Genomic DNA, 19724 nt, shown 5'->3' with positions numbered 1-19724 from the left:
GTTCGATTATGCTCTTTTCATTGCTGAAAACCGAAGAGCAACGGCGTCTTTCTACGCCTCGCGAATTTGCCGAGCATTCTCGTTGCGAGTGACGTCCAGCACTGCGCGAAATGAAACCTGATAAAACACTCGGAAATCCCTATTCTCGCGATCTCCCTTCTAATATCATTATCGAGATTCCTAGCCACGTATCGATAAAATTCTTCCTCCGTGATCGTAATTCTCATTGTAAGTGCACCATCCGAGCTTTCACAATGATTAAAAGACCAAAACTCTAACTCTATTCTGTTGAAAATCCGAAAATTGTCACTTCGCTAAACCCAACCCTCTAAAAATGAAACAAGAAAACATGCTCGAAAAAAGCTCCTTGTCAGTAGAGAGAGAGAGAGCTTTCACGAAGCAAAAAATGTGAAAGAGAAAGAGAGAAACTAAGTCACTAGGCAATAGAAAGAACACCCCGCAAAAGCGCGCGCGAAAAAGTAGGCTACTATATAATATTGTAGTGGGAGGTGGTTGGATGGTGGAAGCAGGTCGTCGTCGTCGGCTCTCTGGTGTGTTGTATATAGCGTATAAGTCAGAAGATGGCCGCCCGTTGATGTGTGCATGTGTGCGCGCGAAATATAAGGAGGGGGCGGAAAGAGGAGGGGAGGGCGGGCATTGAACGACGGGAGAGTAGCATGTTATATGTATACAGACAGACACACACACACACACACACAAACACACACACGTTATTTACCTTGGATCTGGAAGTATGATTTTCTTGCTAGCTCGCGCTGCCGGCGTACATTTGCTTTTTTCCATGGCCATGAGGTAACTCACATCCGCGAGCACTGCCTCGAGGTCCGCCATTTTTTATCTCTCTGTTTCTCTCTCTCTCTTTGTTGGTGTTGGTGTACTATACAAGCGCGCTTTGTTATTGTTTCCTCGCCACACTAATACCAAACCACACTTGACACTTATATAGAGATATACATATATATGTATAAGATACGTATATGCCAGGACAGTGGCAAAACCACGCACTTTGTAATAACTAACAGCCGAGCAGCAGCCGCTTTGTCGTCAGCGGCGCCAGCAGCAGACGCCTCCTTTCGAGGCAATGCATCACACGCTCTTTTTTTTATTTCTTTTTCCTCTTGTATTTGTGACACACCACTCTCGCTCGCGATTATTACTATATTATCGTAAACTATTCTCGAGTGTGTACGTCGACACTCGTCCACATGTCAATTATCGCGTAAAGTCAACGGGAGAAGATTCGTTTGCTTCTTTTTTCGCTCGTTTATCGCTTTTTGCTATTTTTTTATTGTTGATTATTTTGCTTTCTGGCTCGTTTGTTTGTAAATTCGACGCACGATGACAACAATGACATGAAAAGGTTCGACGCTCGGCTGCCGCGAGACGACTGATCGGCCGCCGCCGCCGCGGCAGCAGTCGCACGCATGTACTAGTGGCCGAAGAAGGTGGTGGAGGTGGAGGCAGGTAGAGGGGGAGGCGTCGCGAGCCCGCAAGGTGGAGATATTTTACCCCGAGCGGCGCCACTATATATGGCTAGCAGCGCAAAAGCCCTAAATGATTTTTTTCACGCTCCGTGCACGGGGACTTTGTGGATACTCGAGGAATCGAGCTGTTTAAAATCTCATCCCATACACGTTGCATTGAAAAATAATAAGTTAGATTCGTGTGCGAGAAATTGATGTCAGCCTCGCGTGGGTCCTCTTCACCCTCGCTTCGCTCGGGCGTAAACATCCACACGAGGCTGCTGAAATTACGTCCTCGCACTAGTATCACAATGTACTGTAAAGGATCATTTATATCTATATATATTATGCGATCGCAGGCAGCAAGTTTTGCGACCGTTGGTAATTTTCGCTTTTGCAAACAATTTTTCCTTCGCATTTCTAGTTCTAGACGTGCTTTGACATTCGTCGTCGGAACACTTGAACACTTGTTGCACTAACAACATCTCAACAACAAAAAATCCACGTAATCTAATTTGTGTTAACGATTATTATTAACACAATGAACTCGATTCCGAATTTTTAAATCGAACTCCAAAAATTCATAAAACATTAACCATTGTCAATAAATGTGATGCCATACGGCATAAATAATCACTTGAATGTGCGCATAACTCTCTCGCGCGAGCCTTTTGTATTCGGCTAACTGTACACATTTCCTTATACCACTTGTCGTTGGCAACTAGTGTCATTGACAATTCAACGCAAGTAAATTGATTTTACGAATGAGCTTCTTAACGCGCAATGTTAATGATATTTTCGACCAGAATTTTTCATCTTTCTAAAATTAGTTTTAACACGAATATTTTTTTTGTCTTTTTTTCTTCTTTTGTTGCTACAGATGCTCTATGAACTATCTATATACGTACACGCACAGCGGTCTTTAATAAAAAACTTTTATTTTTCGTTGCTACAACCTCTTCGAATTAGTACGACTAAAATTTGCGCGCGGCAAAATTGCAAATCACGCCAACGTATAATTCTACGTTTTTACTAACGGAAGCGATTTGTAAATTTGCTCGACGGCGTCCATTCTGCGCATTAACGCACGCATATCCGCAATATCAAAACCTGACAAATGGATGCACATGTTGGTTCAAGAAAATTCTGTGAAAAAGAGAGACGAGCGCACTTTGACGGTGAAGTCGTAAATAGCGCTAAGAGCATTCGCTGCTCAATTTTTTACGAGTTTCTTCTTTATTCGCGAAGCCACCCTGCACGATGCCCTGGCACACTTGCTGACTAACAAGTCATCCACCCGACATTCGAGTGCCGACCGAACAAACCGTAAAGGCTTTGCATTACTCATTAGTGTGTTGCAGGCTTCAATGAAATCGAGAAGTCATATTATTTTTAAGGGGCGAACGAATGAAATCTTAAGCATACCAATTATTTAAATTTTGATGCTTGGGTGCATTGTTGAAATGTCAATGAAAATAGTAGAAAAATTACTTAACGGTAATTGAAGATCGTTTTACAGGAGAAAATTATCTATGTTCGATTAGTTTCACATTCTCATTTCTTTTTTTTTTTTTAAAGAGCAGATCTGATATTCTGAATAATATCCGATAAAGTCAAATATTTTCAGATATACAGCGATATTTAAAAAATATATTTCAAGATGTATCTAAAAATGAAATCATATAAACTACAGAACTTTACGTTTTGATTTTAAATATTAGCGCGCAAACTTGGAGCGCAAGCGCAAAAAGTCACACGAAGTGCCTAAGAGCCGCGGTTGCTTAAATTAGTGGATAGATATAGATATAGATCGTAGAACTTCGGTCCGCTAATGCGGTAGTCTGGGGTTCGATTCCGGGCGAGTACCAATGGCTTTTTAACAAAAAATATATACCGTGCCTCTAATGGTTCGAATTCCACCTTACTTTAACTACAGCAGCAGCTTTAGTATTCAAGTTGGCAATCTGGAGCCTTTACATGGTTCCTGTTACTCTTTCTATAGAAACGATTAAGTAATTATGTTTAAGTAGTCCGAATGCTTCTCGAGAAGGGCTCTTCTCCAAATCTCCCTCACAATAGTCACAACATATATAATAGCAAACATTACGCGCTTGCGTATTGGCATATCGGCTAACAATTAAATCCAGAGAGCCACCGCGCCATCTACTAAAACTACCTTACGTATAGCAGACGACAAGATCACACATGGGTTGCAAAATGCCTTTTTATTTTGTTTGACTGAGAGATATTGAATAACATAAATAATATTACCATGTCCCTTGCATCTAAGTTAACACTCGCAACTAGTTGTGCTATTAGTGCTAGTATTATTTTATATGTTCATTACAAACAGGAATTTGATCGGTAAGTAAAGCAATCAAAGCAGGTTATACTTTTTTATAATAAGATTTGTGTGTTTTTGGTAACTATTTCGTTACTCAAAGATACTGAACTTCATTAAATTTTCTTTTTATTTTGTTTAGTCATCATTACAATAATACACATAAAATTAGAGAAATGTTAACTACCATATTATCACCGAATTCATTTTTAATTTCGATTCTTGATTGCTTTTTAAAGATATCAATTGCATTTGGGAGTAGTCAAAGACATAGAAAGGTCAAGAAGACGAAAGTTTGAAAATACCTATATTCTCCAGCAACAAGCAGAATTGACAAGAGAACTGCAAAGGGATTTGGAAGAAAAGAATAAAAATTCAAACACTTAACTTAAATACTATTATACTGTTATGCAAAGTTGAAAATGATATTTACATGTGATTTTAATAATTTAACAACACTCAACAGTGTTATTGTTAATACTGTAAAAATAAGTTTTAAATAAAATTTTTGTAAGTAGCTGAATAATTTGCTGAATTGTGCATCTTAATTTTTCTTTTTATTTTGTTTAATTGCGTAAATCTGGTTAAAAGAAAAAGAAACTATTATTTTGATTGGATCTCATTTATTAGAGACTTGCATTTCACCTCCTTTTACAGCATTCGGGCCGGAATCGTGGAACCATAAACGGCAATTTCAGAATCTGACGTTGCGTTATGATCTTATGTTTTAGTATAGGTTATGTGCATAAAAGTTTAGGCAACAACAAACAAAGGTACGGTCTGGTTATTGAGATTAAGTCGAAATTTTCAAGTTTGCCTTACCTTTAAATTAGTTTCTAAATATTATTTCATCAGAATAGATCATGGACTGTGTACCGAATTATCCTAATACTGACGATTCTTTGAGATTTTCTCTCTTATCAGAGAAATTGATAACTGTAACACAATCAAGAATATGTGATAGAAAATTATTGGATGGATATTTTAAAAACATAAATGAAATAGATTATAGAAAGATTTTAATTCGTGATAATAATGTAAGTTCTTTTATTATAATTTGTAGACTATGATGAGTCATTCAAAGAATCTATTTAACCATTTTGGAATGTGGATTTCAGGCTATAATGCTGTTGATAAACCAATTGTGTTCTATCATACAACCAAGTGAAACCTCTCTAGTCAAAGGATATTCACAATTTTTAACAAATTTGTTAAAGCGAGGAGTGGTTCTAAAAGATCGAACATTCACTGCTTGTAAACGATGGCTTCTTGAATGCTTAGAGTTTTCAGAGCCAGAAGCAGCAATAAACTTACTTTGTGCCTTACAAATTTTCTTCATTACTGGACCATTTGATAGTATTGCTCAGGTATATTTATCTTTTAATTAAATCAATGTATTTTTCATATGATTTTCATGACATAATTACAAATTTGTATCACAGGATCTCAGAAAATTACTTAGAGATAATTCAGTTTTACTTAAATATATTTATCCCAAAAATCTGAAATGGGATCAAGAAGAAATTTTAGCAGTCAGTTGTTTAAAAGCTATTATAATTAATATGGAAAAAAGTGAAAAATCTATTGCACCAGAGTTATCAGCAAAATTCAAAACAATTGCCTTACAGATATTGAGTAAATTACATTATGAAGATGTAGATAAATTATATTTTAATAATGTATGTATCTAATTTATTACAAATACATGAAATTAATAAGGTGTTTGAATATTTTAATTATTTAATTTTTTCAGATAACTAATAAATGTTTAAGAATATTACGTACTGTATTACCAGAAAAATCTTTAATTGATGATGCAGATATTATTGGTGAACTGTTAGGAGTAGTTCAAGCTTATATATTTCATGGTATTGATGGATATGCCATGATTACTCCTCAAATATTACGTCCAGCCACTATGAATCTGCCTGAAATGATTCAGCGTATGCCAAAGAATAAATACTACAGATATCACAAGATTAGAAACAAAAAAGCACCTTCCAAAAAAGTTGAAACCAAAACTACTTCACCCCCAGAGACAAAATTAGGAATAAAGTGCTCCAGTGATTCTGATACATCAGATACTGAAAATAACTATGGAGCTAATTCAGAGTCAGTAGTTCGTTCGCAAGCAGCACGATTGTTAAACACATTAATTTTGCAGGCGCCAAATCGTGCAATTTTTGGATTTTGGACGCAAATTGTTGCAAGTGGATCAAAAACTGATGCCAGAGTTTTGACCAGGTGCATATTGAAAGAGCCATTAGGAAAAAATCGTCAAATTACACTCAGCTCATTAAATGATTTATTGCTAGGTGCTAAAATGTTTTTAAGCCACGCTGAAGACGTTGAGAAAATGTCTTTTGTTACCGTTTTTGGTATGCTCAGCTCTGTGATAGAAGAATTACATTATACGCTCTCTTTAGTAATGTCTACTGAAAGAAATGTCGTAGTGCTCACGCAAGCAATAAAGTGTGCTAATTCGCTTGCTCAAGTAACACCATATTCAAGATTAAAACCAGGTTTAGCTACAAAGTTAGTTAGAAATTGCAGAATACATCTATTTCATAAAGGTAGCAATAATTAAATTATTTGTTAATCAAGAATTACATTTCTTATGAATGAATTCATTTCAGATCCTTCAGTTAGAGTTGGGGCACTATCTGTGTTTGAAACCTTAACTCTGTCAGATCCAACAACTCCCGAAATTTTCAATATTCTCACGAAATCGTCAAACTTCGATAACGAAATTGACATAGAATTGGCCAATTCTGGTTTCAATACTGCCAATGATACAGACACAGAAGAAGTCGTTCCTGGCGATTACGATGAAAATATTAGTCAAATTAATTTTGATACAAACGACGACGGTGAACAGACTCAAATCAGTGCTTTAGTAAAAGTCTGCCTCAAATATGCTGCAGACGAGGTAAGCCCAAGAAACTAAAATAATATTTTCTAATATTAATTAACGATCTCTTATATAGTCAGTAAACGAACCAGTAAGATTCCAATCACTGAAATTACTGGGAACACTAACATTCAATATAAGTAGCCTAATCTTTTCTCATCTGGAAACAATTACCGGAACACTCGTCAACATTACTAAACAAGATGAACCTCAGGTAGCATTTCACGCTTGTAGAGTGTTGGAAATTATGGCCAGCCGATTAGCCGATTCGAAATCGGAAGACATTTCCAAATTTTGGAACATTGCGTTTGATCCAGTTATTTCGTTGGTACAACATCCTCAGTTTCTTTTACGAGACGTAGCTTGTGATTGTTTAGGAAATATCGGTGACGAAATGATTGCTCGTCTTCCAGTAAGCATTGCATCATTAATATGCCGTTGCAGTCTGAATAAAAATATTAATGTTTATTTTCATTATTGCAGAGAAACAAAAGTATTCTCATAATCACGATTTTATTCGGAGCGACAAAAGACGAAGAATGTGCTGTCAGAGCTGCTGCTTTACGTGCCTTGGGATTGCTGGTCAATTTACCAACGTTAGAGGAAGATACTGGTTTCCTCATGGATATGGTCGACATTACTTGTACTGGCGCAGAAGACAGTAATCTTGGAGTGAGAGTCAAAGCCATTTGGGCTTTGGCTAGTTTATGCGATTGTCTTGTCAACCGAGAGTGAGTACTTAAAATTTTACTGTATAAAAATGACATACACCTTTTATTTAATTATAACAATGCTTTTAGGAATAAGTTAGAGGTAGAACCCATTCCTTTAGAAATTGTGTTACCGAAACTGTACAAAGCAACTGTTAAAGCTGCACAAGATCACGAAAAAGTGAAATGTAATGCGGTCAGAGCTATAGGCAATGTTTTATATTTATGTTCAGATAAATCTTTTTTGCCTGATACTTCAGTAGGTCTATCTGCGCTTATCGATTCCGCTACTACTGGAAATGATATGAAGGTATAAAACTTTCAATCAAGTTTTTCGTAATAGAAATAATACTTAATTCTTGTAATTTTCAGGTCAGATGGAATGCATGTCACGCTCTTGGTATCATTCTAAGTCGTGATCCTGATAAAGTACTGTCATCGTCATGGAAAGTACGTGAGCAATTTTCAAATCACAAAAATAATTTCACGGGCTTACTAATACCAACTTGTTTTTCTTATTTTATTAGGATCAAGTATTTCCAGCATTATGCGATCTAATATGCAATAATCGAAATTTCAAAGTACGCACGAACTCAGCTTGGGCTCTTTCAGTTTGCAATTCTTTCGACAGGTACATTGTCACGCTATGGAAAAGCGTTATGCTTGCGCTTGAAAATTCTCAACATGTTCCAAGCTACATTGAATACTCCCATAGAGATGCTCTTGTTCAACAGGTTTGTAAATAACAATTATTTTTTAATAATCTGTGCATAATAAATTGATTATTGTTCATTTTAGCTTTGCTTGACACTCTGTCATTTAGCAGTGCATACTGACATTTCGGAGTTGGAGCCACTCTGGATCGAAATAAAAGATCATTTTGAAGATATTTCTCATCATATCAAGCACTTTCAAGTAAATATGAAACTACTTTTTTTATATAATTTAAGTAACAAAACCAATAAGGTAATAATGTTTTATGTATCTCTTTAGGAGCATATATTACCAGAAAAAGCTGGAGAATTAATCAAAGCAAAAACTAAATTTGCCTCGTTTGTTCAACAATCTACGAAATCAAGTGAGAAACAATTTGCAACACAACTGTTAGAGCTGTTTAAAAAAGAAGAAAAATATGACGATATTAATACAGTACCATTTTAAACTGATAATACGTTTACGTAAATTGTATATAAAACATTTTTTAAATGTACATAATTGTTCATTAACTTAATTTATATAAAAAAATACATAATTTACAATCTGTAAATGTCGAATTTTTTAACTTCTTTATCTTAATTGTCATTTTGGTGTTTACTTTCTACATTGTCTTTTTCACTACTATTAGAGTCATTTCCTGTATTTTGACCACTATCATTATTAACCTCTGCTTTGTCTAATTTGATATAATTATTGCCTTCACTATTTGTTTTTTTTTCATGATCTATTATGATAATGTTATTGGATTGATTATTAGATTCAGAAACAGCTTTATTATTTGTATTACTAATTTCACTTTCAACTTCATTCTGTTCACTAGGCTCCTTTATTAAACTTTTTCTTACAGTTTGAAACTCACATTTTTCTTCATCAGAGCTTTCATTTTCAGAATCACTTTTTTCACTGCTTTCTGCTTGATTAGCCTTTTTCTTATTTGATGGCTTGAACTTTTTTTGCTTCAGCTTTTGTTTTCTCTTTAATCTTTTAGTACGTTTCTTAGCTGTTAATTCATCAGCTAGCTTTTTATTTTCTTCCAATTTTTTGTGATATTCTTCATCAAGCAGTTCCTATGGGAAAATATAATAATCACGTATAGGGGTACCTAAAAAATATTTCATATTTTCCTTGACAAACATTAATTTACCTTTTGACTTTTTTCTTGAATACATTTTTGTCTTGCATATTCTTTTCTTCTCAAATGTCTATAGACATGAAACTCTCCACTTCCTGCTCCGGCACTACTACCCATAACATTACGCACAAATTCAGGTACCGAAGGATTGTTTTTAGGTTTTGGACGTTCTGGAATCACCACTGGTTTCTCCTTCAAATAAAATATATAGAGATTACTCTTATTTCTTCATAAAGATAGGTAATAAAATTTGTTTGTCAGTGCTTACTGGATTTTTCATTAATTTTTGAAGTTTCAACCTTTGTAAGTCTACAGCCGTTTTAGCAACCAAAGGTCTTTCTACTTCCTTTTCATCATCTGAACTACTTCCAGCCATTATGAAGTAATTTTATTATAATTATTGGGCAGTAAGAAATTACGTTATAATAATTTCATTAAAATTTTCAGTTTCAGGTTAGAAACTAAAAACCAATCAAACAGATTTATTTCTTGGAAATAAATCCAATACAATAAAAGAATAATATTGTTCAGAATGATGTTTACAACTTTTTCAAGAGCACTCAATGGTTATCAAATTCAGCAGCGATATAAATATCATTCACTATTTGTCCCAGCCCATTGCTGGGCCGAATTGAATAGCTCTGTTCACTGTCAACAATACTGCACCAAATCGAATAGCTTGCTTCGGGATTACTACCAGACTACTTGACTGCCTTCAGGTTATCTACTGGTTCCCGCTTCATATAAGGTTTGTTCGCCGCGTTCATTCCATAGTAAATGAGTTAATTGAATAGATCTATACAATGTAATTGAAATAAAAACGTGAAAACTGTTTTGGCAAATTGATATAATTTGAAATATCAATGGCCTTGTTATATTTTAAATATACCGTTTGTAGCAAAAAACAACATCGATATCGTCGGCAAATGAACCGAAGCTTACGTCTCTTGAATGAATTTCTGCACAACTTCGCGTCTATTTTCGTCGTATTATCTCCGTATGCGTATATTGCATACGTACGTTCGTGTAATTTGTTTCTGAGATGCCATGTACCGTGTTCAATTATCTAATGGATCTTGCATCGTTTAGTAGCCATCAGATTAAATTAGCGAAGTTTCACCAGAATTCTGGGAATCTACGGAATTATGGTTAAACAGTGTACCAAAATAGAGATGATTCGCAGCAGGTGGTTATTTTTAAAATGAGCTTGACATTCAGTAATAGAAAGATGAACGATTCTTTTTTAATTGCATTTCTTTTTTTAACCAAAATTTACGTATAGTGACATCATCTCATAGTGGGAAACTGTAATTCAGTTTTATTTCAAAGCTAGTCTTCTATTTTTATAGTGTAAAGGTACAGTACTTTGGATGTATCTTGACATATTAATTCTTAAATTACAACTTTTTGAGTTACAAATATGAATAGACTGTTTTCTTTGGTTGTTTCATTAATAAATTCTAATGAAATCATTTTTTAGATAAACGTCTACAATAATCAAAATGAGTGCTGGTTCAGATTCCTCGAGATGTGAACTAGACTCTGTAACATCTGCAGATTCACTACAAATAATAACAGATGAATTCAGACTCAATCATTTGTCTACGCCAGATGTGTCAAACTCAGAGTTGTCAAAGCGACTTGCTGCATTAGAATTAGATAATGAGCGTTTGAGAATAGACTTAGAAAATTCTAGATTAGAACTGAATGTTAAAAATGCTGCCAATCAAGGATTAAAGAATAAGATAGCGGAATTATATGTAGAAGTTCAAAACTCTGTGCAGGAAAGACAAAAATTACAGTACCAAATTAAAGATATTCAGTGTCAGTTGGTTACAGTTGAGAATTCAACAAAATGGTATCAAGAACAGATGCATGAGGTGCAAGCTAACAAGAGATCATTGCAAGTTGAAATAGATACTTATCAAAGTATGCTAAGGCAAAAACATCAAACGTTAGTTAATATTACAGCTAAATGGAAACAGTTGAATGATGACTATTTGACTACTGTGCATAATCATAGAAGAGATAAGATTGCTCTGGAAGATAAGATTGAGCACTTAAAATTGAAAGAAAATAGCTGTAAGGTAATACATTTTAATTAATACAATCTATCCAGTAAATAATGAAAATGAATATTTTTTTTAATTCAACATAATTTTCCGAACAGAGCATCAATTCATTGCCCACACCACAGCAACAAACAGTGTCAATAAGTCTTTATGAGGACGTATCACACCGATTGGAGACCGTCGAAGAAGAACTACAAGACGCTCGAGCTGAACTTCGTACACTCGAGCAACGTTTGATGACTGCCGAGGTGGAAAGAGCTTCAGTCGAGAGTAGCCTTAGCAAACAAAGGCTTCTGCAGTCTGCCATGGAGGAAAGTCTAACGAGGTGTCAACAGGAAAGAGCTGAACTTGCTGACAGACACAGAGAAGCCAATATTGAGGTGCAAAAACTCAGAGCTGAACATGAAACTGCTCAGATGAAATTACTAGCGGCTAAACAGGAACGCGATCAAGTAAGTCAAATTGTGTTTATTTCGTTCAAAATTTTTTTAATCTTTTCAATACTATTAAAAGGTAGAAGATGCAATAGAGCAGTTACGTTCGCAGCTTACTAAAATGTTAGCTCAACATAAATTGTTGAAAAATCGAAATTCCGTGCTGGAAGAGAAGCTGAATGACATGCAAGATGTTTGCGAGAAAAATAAACGACTCAAGTCATTGTCATACTCGGCAAATGCTTCATTATTCCGAAGACTCCGACAGGAGAGACGAAAAAATAACGATCTTCATAAGCAGCTATGTCAGGAACAAAATCGACACAGGATTCTTGCTAAGGTAATTTGAGCATACTTTTGACTAATATTTATTTGGTGTAATTGCAATGAGAATAATTATTTTAGAAAAATAAAGTTGGCTTTCTTATGAAGGAGCACACGAAAGAAGTTCTTGAAAATAGTAAAGTAAGTTGTCACAGTAGAATTTTGTTTTAAACCGTCAACTCAAATAAAAATTGCCCTAGGACGAAAAGTGCTTAAAGATATTAGAAGAAAGCTTTGACGAAGGTTACGCCGACAGCAACAGTACTTTGAGCCTTCCACCTATCAACATCCCGTCACCATCTCCGTTGAATTCAGAACTACTCAACACCATCAACGACGTGCTTTCGAGAAGTAAAGATTTCTGGCAGCCGATACAACATGAGCTTGACAAACTTCATGCAAAGTTGAACGACGGTCGCTCAATTGCGTAACTCATATTATGAATAATTCGAAATTGCCAAATATCCCCTTTGCTAAATTGTTAAACATTTTTTGCCACAATCGTAGGAAAATGCATCGAGTTTATGTTCTTCAGAAGAAACATAAAATTATAATTTAATCGTATAATGATTTTTCGTTTAATTAAGATAAAGGTGATTGTATTAAAAAAATTGTGATAATATGCTCGTGATTACAAACTTGTAAAGTAGTAAAACGTAGTTCCCTGTTGTAGAAGTCACGTGATCGTCAGATGCATAATATATAGAATATTTTTTACACAACAGTTATAAAAATTCTTTTTTATAACCGTGTTGTGCCGTAGTACTTTACATTCTACTCAAGGTGCAATATATGCATACTGTAGTTATTGTTCGGATTTTCAGGTGTAAGTGTTTTTAGATACATAAATTTCGAATGTTCTTGATACAAATGTACTTTCGTTATTGGGTGATTCATAATTTCGTTTATTTTTTTTTGAAAAAAATTGTTAATATTAATTTTGTTATTAAATGTTGTTTTTCTTTGATAATTTTATCGTTTTTCGTCTTTTTGGTTCTAATCATTTGCGTTATTTCAAGTTCATTTATAAATGATAATTATTTATGCTTATTTGCGTTTTCAACGGTTTAAACGATAACAAAAATATGTCTGAGCAAAGATGAGATTCAATTTCTCATCTATAAATATATATAATGTAGTATTTGTCAAAAGAGAAATCAACGAATGTTGTAAGTGAATAACACAGCCATCATATATGTGCGACATTTTTATTTTATATTTATTAGACTTAAAACTTGGTTATACAGAGTTTCCATCGGGTAACGATGAGATATTGCCGTAAGACATTTGTGTACAATCTATATGGCTTTGCCTATGGTGGCAGGTACATTTACAAAAGTGTAAAGTGAACCAAACAGTGTTTTTTTACGTTCGTGTACTTATTTTCCGTTCCTTTTTGTGCAAAATAAACGCAGTATTAAATTTTTACAAAGAATTCTGTAACAATAAATCTTTTTTTATATGAAAGAACACGACTCACACCAAAGTTCTTAACAACCTGCCTTCAAAAGTTATACGATATAGTTTTACAAAGCTCTTACACGAACAAAATAAGAAGGGCATTAATCATGTATATACAAATTATCAGTAAGCATTCAAGATAAATTAAATATTAATACTTGAAAAGAATCTGAATAATTTTTCAAGCTCTATGTTTTTTACTTCACGTTATAATGAATATCCTATTTGTTTCTATCAATCTACGTATAGTAATGAGTTTTTCTTAAATTGAGATAGCATTCTTTTGAGGTATTGGGGATTGGATAATGAAGCAACATTTATAAGCAGAGGTTAGATGTAAATGATGTTCATAAACTTAAATTCATTGTTTCTATCCTTGGCAACATTTATGGCACGGTATATAAAATGGGAGTGTATTACATCATGGGGTGTTTGTTACAATTATCATACTGATTACTTTCTCGTACATTGTCCCGCTTACTAATAATGTGATTCATAAATTTAAATATCACAATTCAATGTTAAGAGGAACAAAGATTTAATTGAAGTTTAGTTTCATTAATTGTTTATGCAAGTTTGATTAATAATTATTTTTCACTGTTAAAATAAGTAATTAAGATAATCTGATGTAAGTATGATTTTAATGACGCCTTTATGATTATTAATAACAATTTTTCAACTTTAAAATAATAGAATAGCAATTAGTATTTTGAAATAAATAAATTCTTGATTTTTCACGATCGTTAACTTCCGTTAATTAAACCATTCTTCACTAAACATCGTTAAGTGATTTGGAAAGTCAGCCATAAAAATTAAAAAGTAATTAACTTACAATGTAAAACCATAAATCTAATTATATTAACTTATTTATTAACTATGAAAAATCGTTAGAAAAATATAAATAAAAAGTACTCAAGCAAAAGGAAGTCTGACTTAAAAATATCACAGTCAAGCATACATAGTTCAAACAACGAGAAATTATACTAATTACGCTGGCTATATTTCATATTTTAATATTCGCATCATTAATACGTTTGATTTTTAAACGTCGTATCTCAACAAAAGTTCGACGCGTGTGCAATTTTTAATTTATTAATTTTTTTAATTCATTTTTTTAAGATCGTAAGAAAGTATCAAATCACAGTCGTTTCACACGTATGATTCTTACTTAAATTGAAAAAACTGCTCTCAACAATCGGAGGAACATGCGTGAAACGCGTAAAAATTCTTTTTTAATAAATTTATAATTGACAATCACTATTCATCTTCTCTTCAGTCACCAATTTTTTATTTGAATCTCCCAAACGTAGATATAGCAAATGAGAGAGTGAGAAAGTGAGAGAAAGAGAGAGAAAGAGAAAGAGAGAGCGAGAGAGAGAGAGAGAGAGAAGACAGGACAGACAGAGACAGAGGAAAGAAAGAGAGACACAGTTTGAAATAATTTACGTGTATACATACAGTCCCAAGAAAGTCGCGAGAAAGAGCACATCATTAAACGACATCGCCGATTGTTCCTCAACCAAACGACATTTTCAACCATTTTCGAATTCGCCTTGCACGCCTTTATTTTGATTATACATCAAAGTCATGAGATATATATCTGACACGGAAACTATCTATTAAATAGAAAAACAAAGAAAACTAGGAGGACACGCAAACGTCAAGACTTCACGTTCCGCCAATAGAAGAAAATGAAAATTCACGGTCAGCTATTTATCGATGAGGCAATGTGATGATGACCAACACGTCCCACATTATACACCGTAGCTATGGGAATGTTGCTATGCAGCAATACCTATAAGCTCGTTAAGAACTTAGTGATTTGAGGGAGAACATCATTACACTTGCTAAGAGAAATTAAACTATTAAATATTATGGTTATCAGCGTCGTCGTCGTCGTCGTGCTTAACCGATCAGCGACAGCGTATTGTCATCTGGGAGCTGTCTCATGCTGGCGAAGACGTTCCAAGTAGCGACGAGTGTGCGGTTTGCCACGACCACGATGATTACGATGGTAATGATTATGTCGGCCGTGATGATTATGAGATTCGCTGTTGTTATTCTGGCTTTGTTGTTTCTGCTGCTGTTGCTGTTGTTTTGATTGTTGCTGGAAAAGAGCATGAAGTTTAGTGATGTGGGAAATATCTACTGTCAATTTTATTCAATGACCTATTTTATTTTATAGTCATTAAAATAAAGAATTTTTTACAGCGAGATAAAACTTTTTCATAAAACCATCATAATGAATTTCACAGCTTTACAAGAATAAGATAAAATAAAAACCAAACGTCATGTTCATATAGAATTTATATATATAAAAAAAGTAATAATTACCACTTGAGATGGTTGATTAGCAATGGCATTAAGACTAGGACCAGGCGGATTTGGTCGCTCAATAACTTCATCGGCATCGTTCTCAGTAGTCACGAGTAATTTCGTCTCTTCAGCTTCAAGATCGATGATGCCACCTTTCTGCTGCTGGCGCAAATAAAGTTCCGCCATCTGACGCTGCATATCGAGCAACTCCTGGGTGACACAGAAATCAATTGCGGTCTCAACGTCGATTGGTGGTGGTGCTCCAATAAGACTGCTAACGTCACATTGAATGGATTCACGACAGACAGGACAGAGAGCCTGAGAAGTAAAAGTTTATATAATTGATAAAAAAAATTATGATTATTTGTCATTGTAAATTTGTAAACAAATGCGCCATCTTTACTTGAAATTTATTGCTAGTGTCCTGTTGCCAGAGCGGCAATTTCTCTTGTTCTTCTCGATAATATCGCTCAGATGCTGCAACGTGAGCAGCCAGACAATGAGAATGAAAATGATGATAACACTCTGTCTTAGTAAATTCATCTCCTTCGCGAAAACCATACAGACAAACTGCGCATTGACCAGTTGGGAGATTGCTGCATGTCAAATGTTCTCTGACAAGCTAGAATTTTATACCAAATTACATTTAATGCAATTTTATAAATAATTTGAATATCCAAATGGTTGCAAATCACCTCAATCAATTCAAACATGACAGGCTGTCCAAGAAAATCAGCACACTTAGCATCAGTATCTAGTTGAATTTGCTTGATAGTTTCTTCATCTAAACCCCTAGGATTTCTTAAAGTAACAGTTGGTTGTACATCTGGATAGCCAGGTAATAACTTGACCACCAATCTAACACAGACATATTGAGACTCGGAGTTTTCTCCAGTCGATGGAAACACTAAAGTTTCAATAGATTCTGGTTCACCCCTTCAGAAATTAACAAAATTCTTATTTATAAATTTTGTAATACATGGCGAACAACAAATAATAAAAAAAGTTGTTTAAATATCTATGAATGAATATAAAAAGCAAATATGATACTATAAAAATATATACTTAATGCAAATTCAATTGTTTGTATACCATGACTTACTGTAATTAATGTAACCAAAACTTTTGTTTACATACATAATCTGATAGATTGTGTACAATCTGCTTTGAACATATTTATATAATAATCAAAGCTCAATTAATAAATAGATGTTGATAATAATAAATACCTTACAAGAGAAATACTTTTTCATAAGTAAGCCAAAATTACTCTAATATATCAAAATATTTTTTTTATACAAACTATTGTTATTTTTGAACTATAATTAAGAAGGTTAAAGGGTTTTTTGAGTCAATTCAATATCAGTGTAAAATGTATAAAATGTAAATATAAAAGAAAGACTCATCCTATTGAAATAAAAAATGCTTATTGAAATATAAAATAAAAAATATTTCAGTAAAAATCAACAAACCTTTCATTTTCTACAATTTTCAACTCATCATCAAAGAGGATAGCTTTCAGAGCTTCTATTTCATCAGTCACCCTACAAATTCCGAAGTCAGAAAGTAAACAATTGCAATATTTTGATCATAAATCAGAAAGTAAACAATTGCTATATTTTTCTAGTAAATAGTATCTAATATCTTAAAAATATTACCTCTCATCTACAATAGTAGACATTTTCCTAAAGAAATTGTAAGATGTTCAATAGCCGAAAACTCCGTGAGATTACAATCTGTCTTCTTTCCAGTCTATAAATGAGGCTGTCAAGTTTCCCAAGTGCAGACTTGTCTGAAAAATTTAATCAACAAACTTTGATAATTTTCTTTTCGCTTGACTTGGACCTGGCGTTTTTGCACACAAAAATTTGCTCACACACCTCCGCGGCCTCCACGCTTTTCTTTATTGATTTTCGCTGACAAAAGAAATCTGTTTTATCGACGAGACGACTTTCAAAGAAATAGTATGACAGCAAATTACCGGCGCGCTAAATTTAAAATCTCCTTGAATAAAAATAAAGGAATAAATGACTTATAGCGCATGTTAGAGGTATATTTTTTATTGACATCGCATATATAATTTCTAAGCACAATAATCAACAGTCTAAAAATATCAGTACAACGTAAGAAATTATTTACGTGGATTAAAGAGAGTTCAATTATTTTCTTAAAAAATTGTATATACCTACATTATTTATCCAGGTATATATAATAAAAACAACATTTTTTACGTACCATTCCGATTTAATATAAAAATTAACATTTGAAAATATAATTATATAACAAATATTTTTCATAGTTATCTTGACTTAATATTTACTCAAGACCATATCCTTATACTCTGGAATTTCTATACGATGAATTTTTTTAGCAATATCACGAAATTCTTTGATCGTCATTGTTGACTTATCAATTAATTGTTTAGTATGTAATTCTACTTTATCAGGATACATTGAATCACCTGGTAGTACATGAACAATTCCATCGCTTAATAATACTCTCACCTGCGTAAAATTTATAAAATATTCCATTATTCATTTTAAAAAATACAATGACAAATATTAAAGTTTAATTTTACAGACTCTTTCTCATAAATTTTATCATTTAAATAGGTTTCTTATAAGATTTTTTTAAATAGCTTTTTTTTATAATTACCATAATTTGATAAATTTTAATTGTATTAAAAAATGTTGTATATAAGCTGATAAAAGTGCAATAAATTGTAAAGGCCTTACACCAACAAATCTTTCTATGCCATTTCTTGACTGCTCAACTGCATAATTGAATAAATTATCTAATTTTTTGTACTTTGATATCCTTGTAATTTCATATCGTTGAGGTGGTAATAATGAAGTTAAATGAGATGCCATTATTGAGTCTGGAGTTGCCCACTTGAAATAAAATATATATTCACAAAATATTTACTTGGAATGAAATGTAAAAGCTAAACTTTATACCATAGATTCATGAATTTCATTCATTTCAATTTTTGTATCAGGAATATATGATAGAGTAGTGAAAAAAAAAACTGTATCGAAGCGCATAGAAACTGGAAATATAGTTGGAGTAAGCCAATTTGCCCATTCATATAATGCCCATATATTAGGATAGCAGTCCAGCTTTTCACACATTACATAAAATTCTTTAGGACTACTATGTACCCTCCTCTGCCAAAACTCAATTTCACTTTTTGATACTGAAAAAATATAATATTCCAAATTTAATGTAAAAATGTCATATTTTAATGGACTTACATTTAAATGGATCAACAATTTTTTCTGTTGTAGTACTATCAGGTGCATTAGTACACAGAAGTATTCCACATTCTTCAAATGTTTCTCGTATTGCACGGATTCTCAAAGAAACTTCTCTAGGCAATTCATTTTGTACATTACGAAATATTTCTGGTCTTTTTGCACTCTTTGGAAGTAAAGATTTGAAATTAGATTCATTATAACTATAGTGCTTGAACAAATTTTGCCATTTCAAATCTGCATCTGCAGGCTCAATCACACCACCAGGAAAAACCATAGTACCACCAAAAGTACCTTTGCTTTGTCTTTTTAGAAGAAATAGATTATAATCAAACTGAAATAATAAATCTTGATTGAAGTACTGACATTTTATAATGAATAAAATGTTGTTATGATTAATTAAGCTACAGAAAATGACTTCTATGATATTAACCAACTGGGTATTTTTTAATCCATTTCGAGCAGCTATAATCAAACTGGCTGATTCTCTCCATGTCCTCATTTTTAAATATTTAAATATTTAAATATTTCAAGATATACTTCAACAATGTACTGAGGTTTAGATGTA

At 33.3% G+C, this 19724-nt stretch overlaps 6 protein-coding genes across 14 annotated transcripts in view; 2 read left to right on the top strand and 4 right to left on the bottom strand.

The window, feature by feature from the left end:
- Positions 1 to 1394, bottom strand: part of LOC131666460 (G protein-coupled receptor kinase 1) — a 29287-nt gene extending 27893 nt beyond the window's left edge. The window contains exons 1-2 of one of the 2 annotated variants that reach the window (XM_058939140.1): positions 1027 to 1394; positions 740 to 935 (exon numbers count right to left, since the gene is read on the bottom strand). In XM_058939140.1, coding sequence (XP_058795123.1) covers positions 740 to 852 — 113 coding nt within the window. In that variant the 5' untranslated portion in view covers positions 853 to 935; positions 1027 to 1394. Of the gene's footprint in view, positions 1 to 739 lie in introns of both variants that reach the window. The other variant, XM_058939131.1, reaches the window with a different exon arrangement.
- Positions 1395 to 4488: 3094 nt separating this feature from the next.
- On the top strand, positions 4489 to 8729 carry LOC131665575 (HEAT repeat-containing protein 6). Of its 3 annotated transcripts, none has more exons than XM_058937562.1 (13): positions 4489 to 4598; positions 4681 to 4862; positions 4944 to 5192; positions 5268 to 5504; positions 5579 to 6398; positions 6462 to 6754; positions 6813 to 7148; positions 7220 to 7467; positions 7537 to 7756; positions 7819 to 7896; positions 7974 to 8180; positions 8245 to 8361; positions 8440 to 8729. In XM_058937562.1, the coding sequence occupies exons 2-13, from the start codon at positions 4689 to 4691 to the stop codon at positions 8605 to 8607; spliced, it is 3147 nt and encodes a 1048-aa protein (XP_058793545.1). In that variant the 5' UTR covers positions 4489 to 4598; positions 4681 to 4688; the 3' UTR covers positions 8608 to 8729. The 3 variants fall into 3 exon arrangements, with proteins under 3 accessions (XP_058793545.1, XP_058793535.1, XP_058793555.1); XM_058937552.1 differs by having other exon boundaries at positions 4584 to 4598; positions 4659 to 4862; XM_058937572.1 differs by having other exon boundaries at positions 4588 to 4598; positions 4686 to 4862.
- On the bottom strand, positions 8617 to 9983 carry LOC131665649 (PRKR-interacting protein 1 homolog). The gene is made up of 3 exons (XM_058937695.1): positions 9564 to 9983; positions 9308 to 9487; positions 8617 to 9230 (listed from the first exon to the last, which is right to left on the bottom strand). The coding sequence occupies exons 1-3, from the start codon at positions 9669 to 9671 to the stop codon at positions 8739 to 8741; spliced, it is 780 nt and encodes a 259-aa protein (XP_058793678.1). The 5' UTR covers positions 9672 to 9983; the 3' UTR covers positions 8617 to 8738.
- Positions 9932 to 12858, top strand: LOC131665600 (major antigen-like). 3 transcript variants are annotated; one of them, XM_058937623.1, is made up of 7 exons: positions 10050 to 10311; positions 10385 to 10651; positions 10776 to 11382; positions 11466 to 11819; positions 11881 to 12141; positions 12207 to 12266; positions 12326 to 12858. In XM_058937623.1, exons 3-7 carry the CDS (start codon positions 10798 to 10800, stop codon positions 12554 to 12556), a joined length of 1491 nt encoding a protein of 496 aa, XP_058793606.1. In that variant the 5' UTR covers positions 10050 to 10311; positions 10385 to 10651; positions 10776 to 10797; the 3' UTR covers positions 12557 to 12858. The 3 variants fall into 3 exon arrangements, with proteins under 3 accessions (XP_058793616.1, XP_058793606.1, XP_058793598.1); XM_058937615.1 differs by having other exon boundaries at positions 10050 to 10481; positions 10578 to 10651; XM_058937633.1 differs by lacking the exons at positions 10050 to 10311; positions 10385 to 10651 and adding an exon at positions 9932 to 10043.
- Positions 12859 to 13049: 191 nt separating this feature from the next.
- Positions 13050 to 17807, bottom strand: LOC131665616 (E3 ubiquitin-protein ligase RNF25). Of its 2 annotated transcripts, XM_058937653.1 has the most exons (7): positions 17783 to 17807; positions 17561 to 17694; positions 17375 to 17446; positions 16598 to 16838; positions 16306 to 16524; positions 15921 to 16220; positions 13050 to 15693 (listed from the first exon to the last, which is right to left on the bottom strand). In XM_058937653.1, the coding sequence occupies exons 2-7, from the start codon at positions 17581 to 17583 to the stop codon at positions 15517 to 15519; spliced, it is 1032 nt and encodes a 343-aa protein (XP_058793636.1). In that variant the 5' UTR covers positions 17584 to 17694; positions 17783 to 17807; the 3' UTR covers positions 13050 to 15516. The 2 variants fall into 2 exon arrangements, with proteins under 2 accessions (XP_058793636.1, XP_058793628.1); XM_058937645.1 differs by having other exon boundaries at positions 17561 to 17783.
- Positions 17808 to 18042: 235 nt separating this feature from the next.
- Positions 18043 to 19720, bottom strand: LOC131665630 (acyl-coenzyme A diphosphatase NUDT19-like). Of its 3 annotated transcripts, none has more exons than XM_058937665.1 (5): positions 19590 to 19720; positions 19157 to 19490; positions 18860 to 19098; positions 18638 to 18793; positions 18043 to 18406 (listed from the first exon to the last, which is right to left on the bottom strand). In XM_058937665.1, exons 1-5 carry the CDS (start codon positions 19656 to 19658, stop codon positions 18212 to 18214), a joined length of 993 nt encoding a protein of 330 aa, XP_058793648.1. In that variant the 5' UTR covers positions 19659 to 19720; the 3' UTR covers positions 18043 to 18211. The 3 variants fall into 3 exon arrangements, with proteins under 3 accessions (XP_058793648.1, XP_058793665.1, XP_058793657.1); XM_058937682.1 differs by lacking the exon at positions 19590 to 19720 and adding an exon at positions 19565 to 19568; XM_058937674.1 differs by having other exon boundaries at positions 18363 to 18406; positions 18558 to 18793.
- Between the last annotated feature and the right edge of the window lie 4 nt (positions 19721 to 19724).

The sequence above is a fragment of the Phymastichus coffea genome, unplaced genomic scaffold (genome assembly GCF_024137745.1).
Source record: "Phymastichus coffea isolate CEN01 unplaced genomic scaffold, Cenicafe_Pcof_1.1 PCOF00003, whole genome shotgun sequence".
NCBI lineage: Eukaryota > Metazoa > Arthropoda > Insecta > Hymenoptera > Eulophidae > Phymastichus > Phymastichus coffea.
This window is presented reverse-complemented; position numbering and strand designations above follow the sequence as displayed.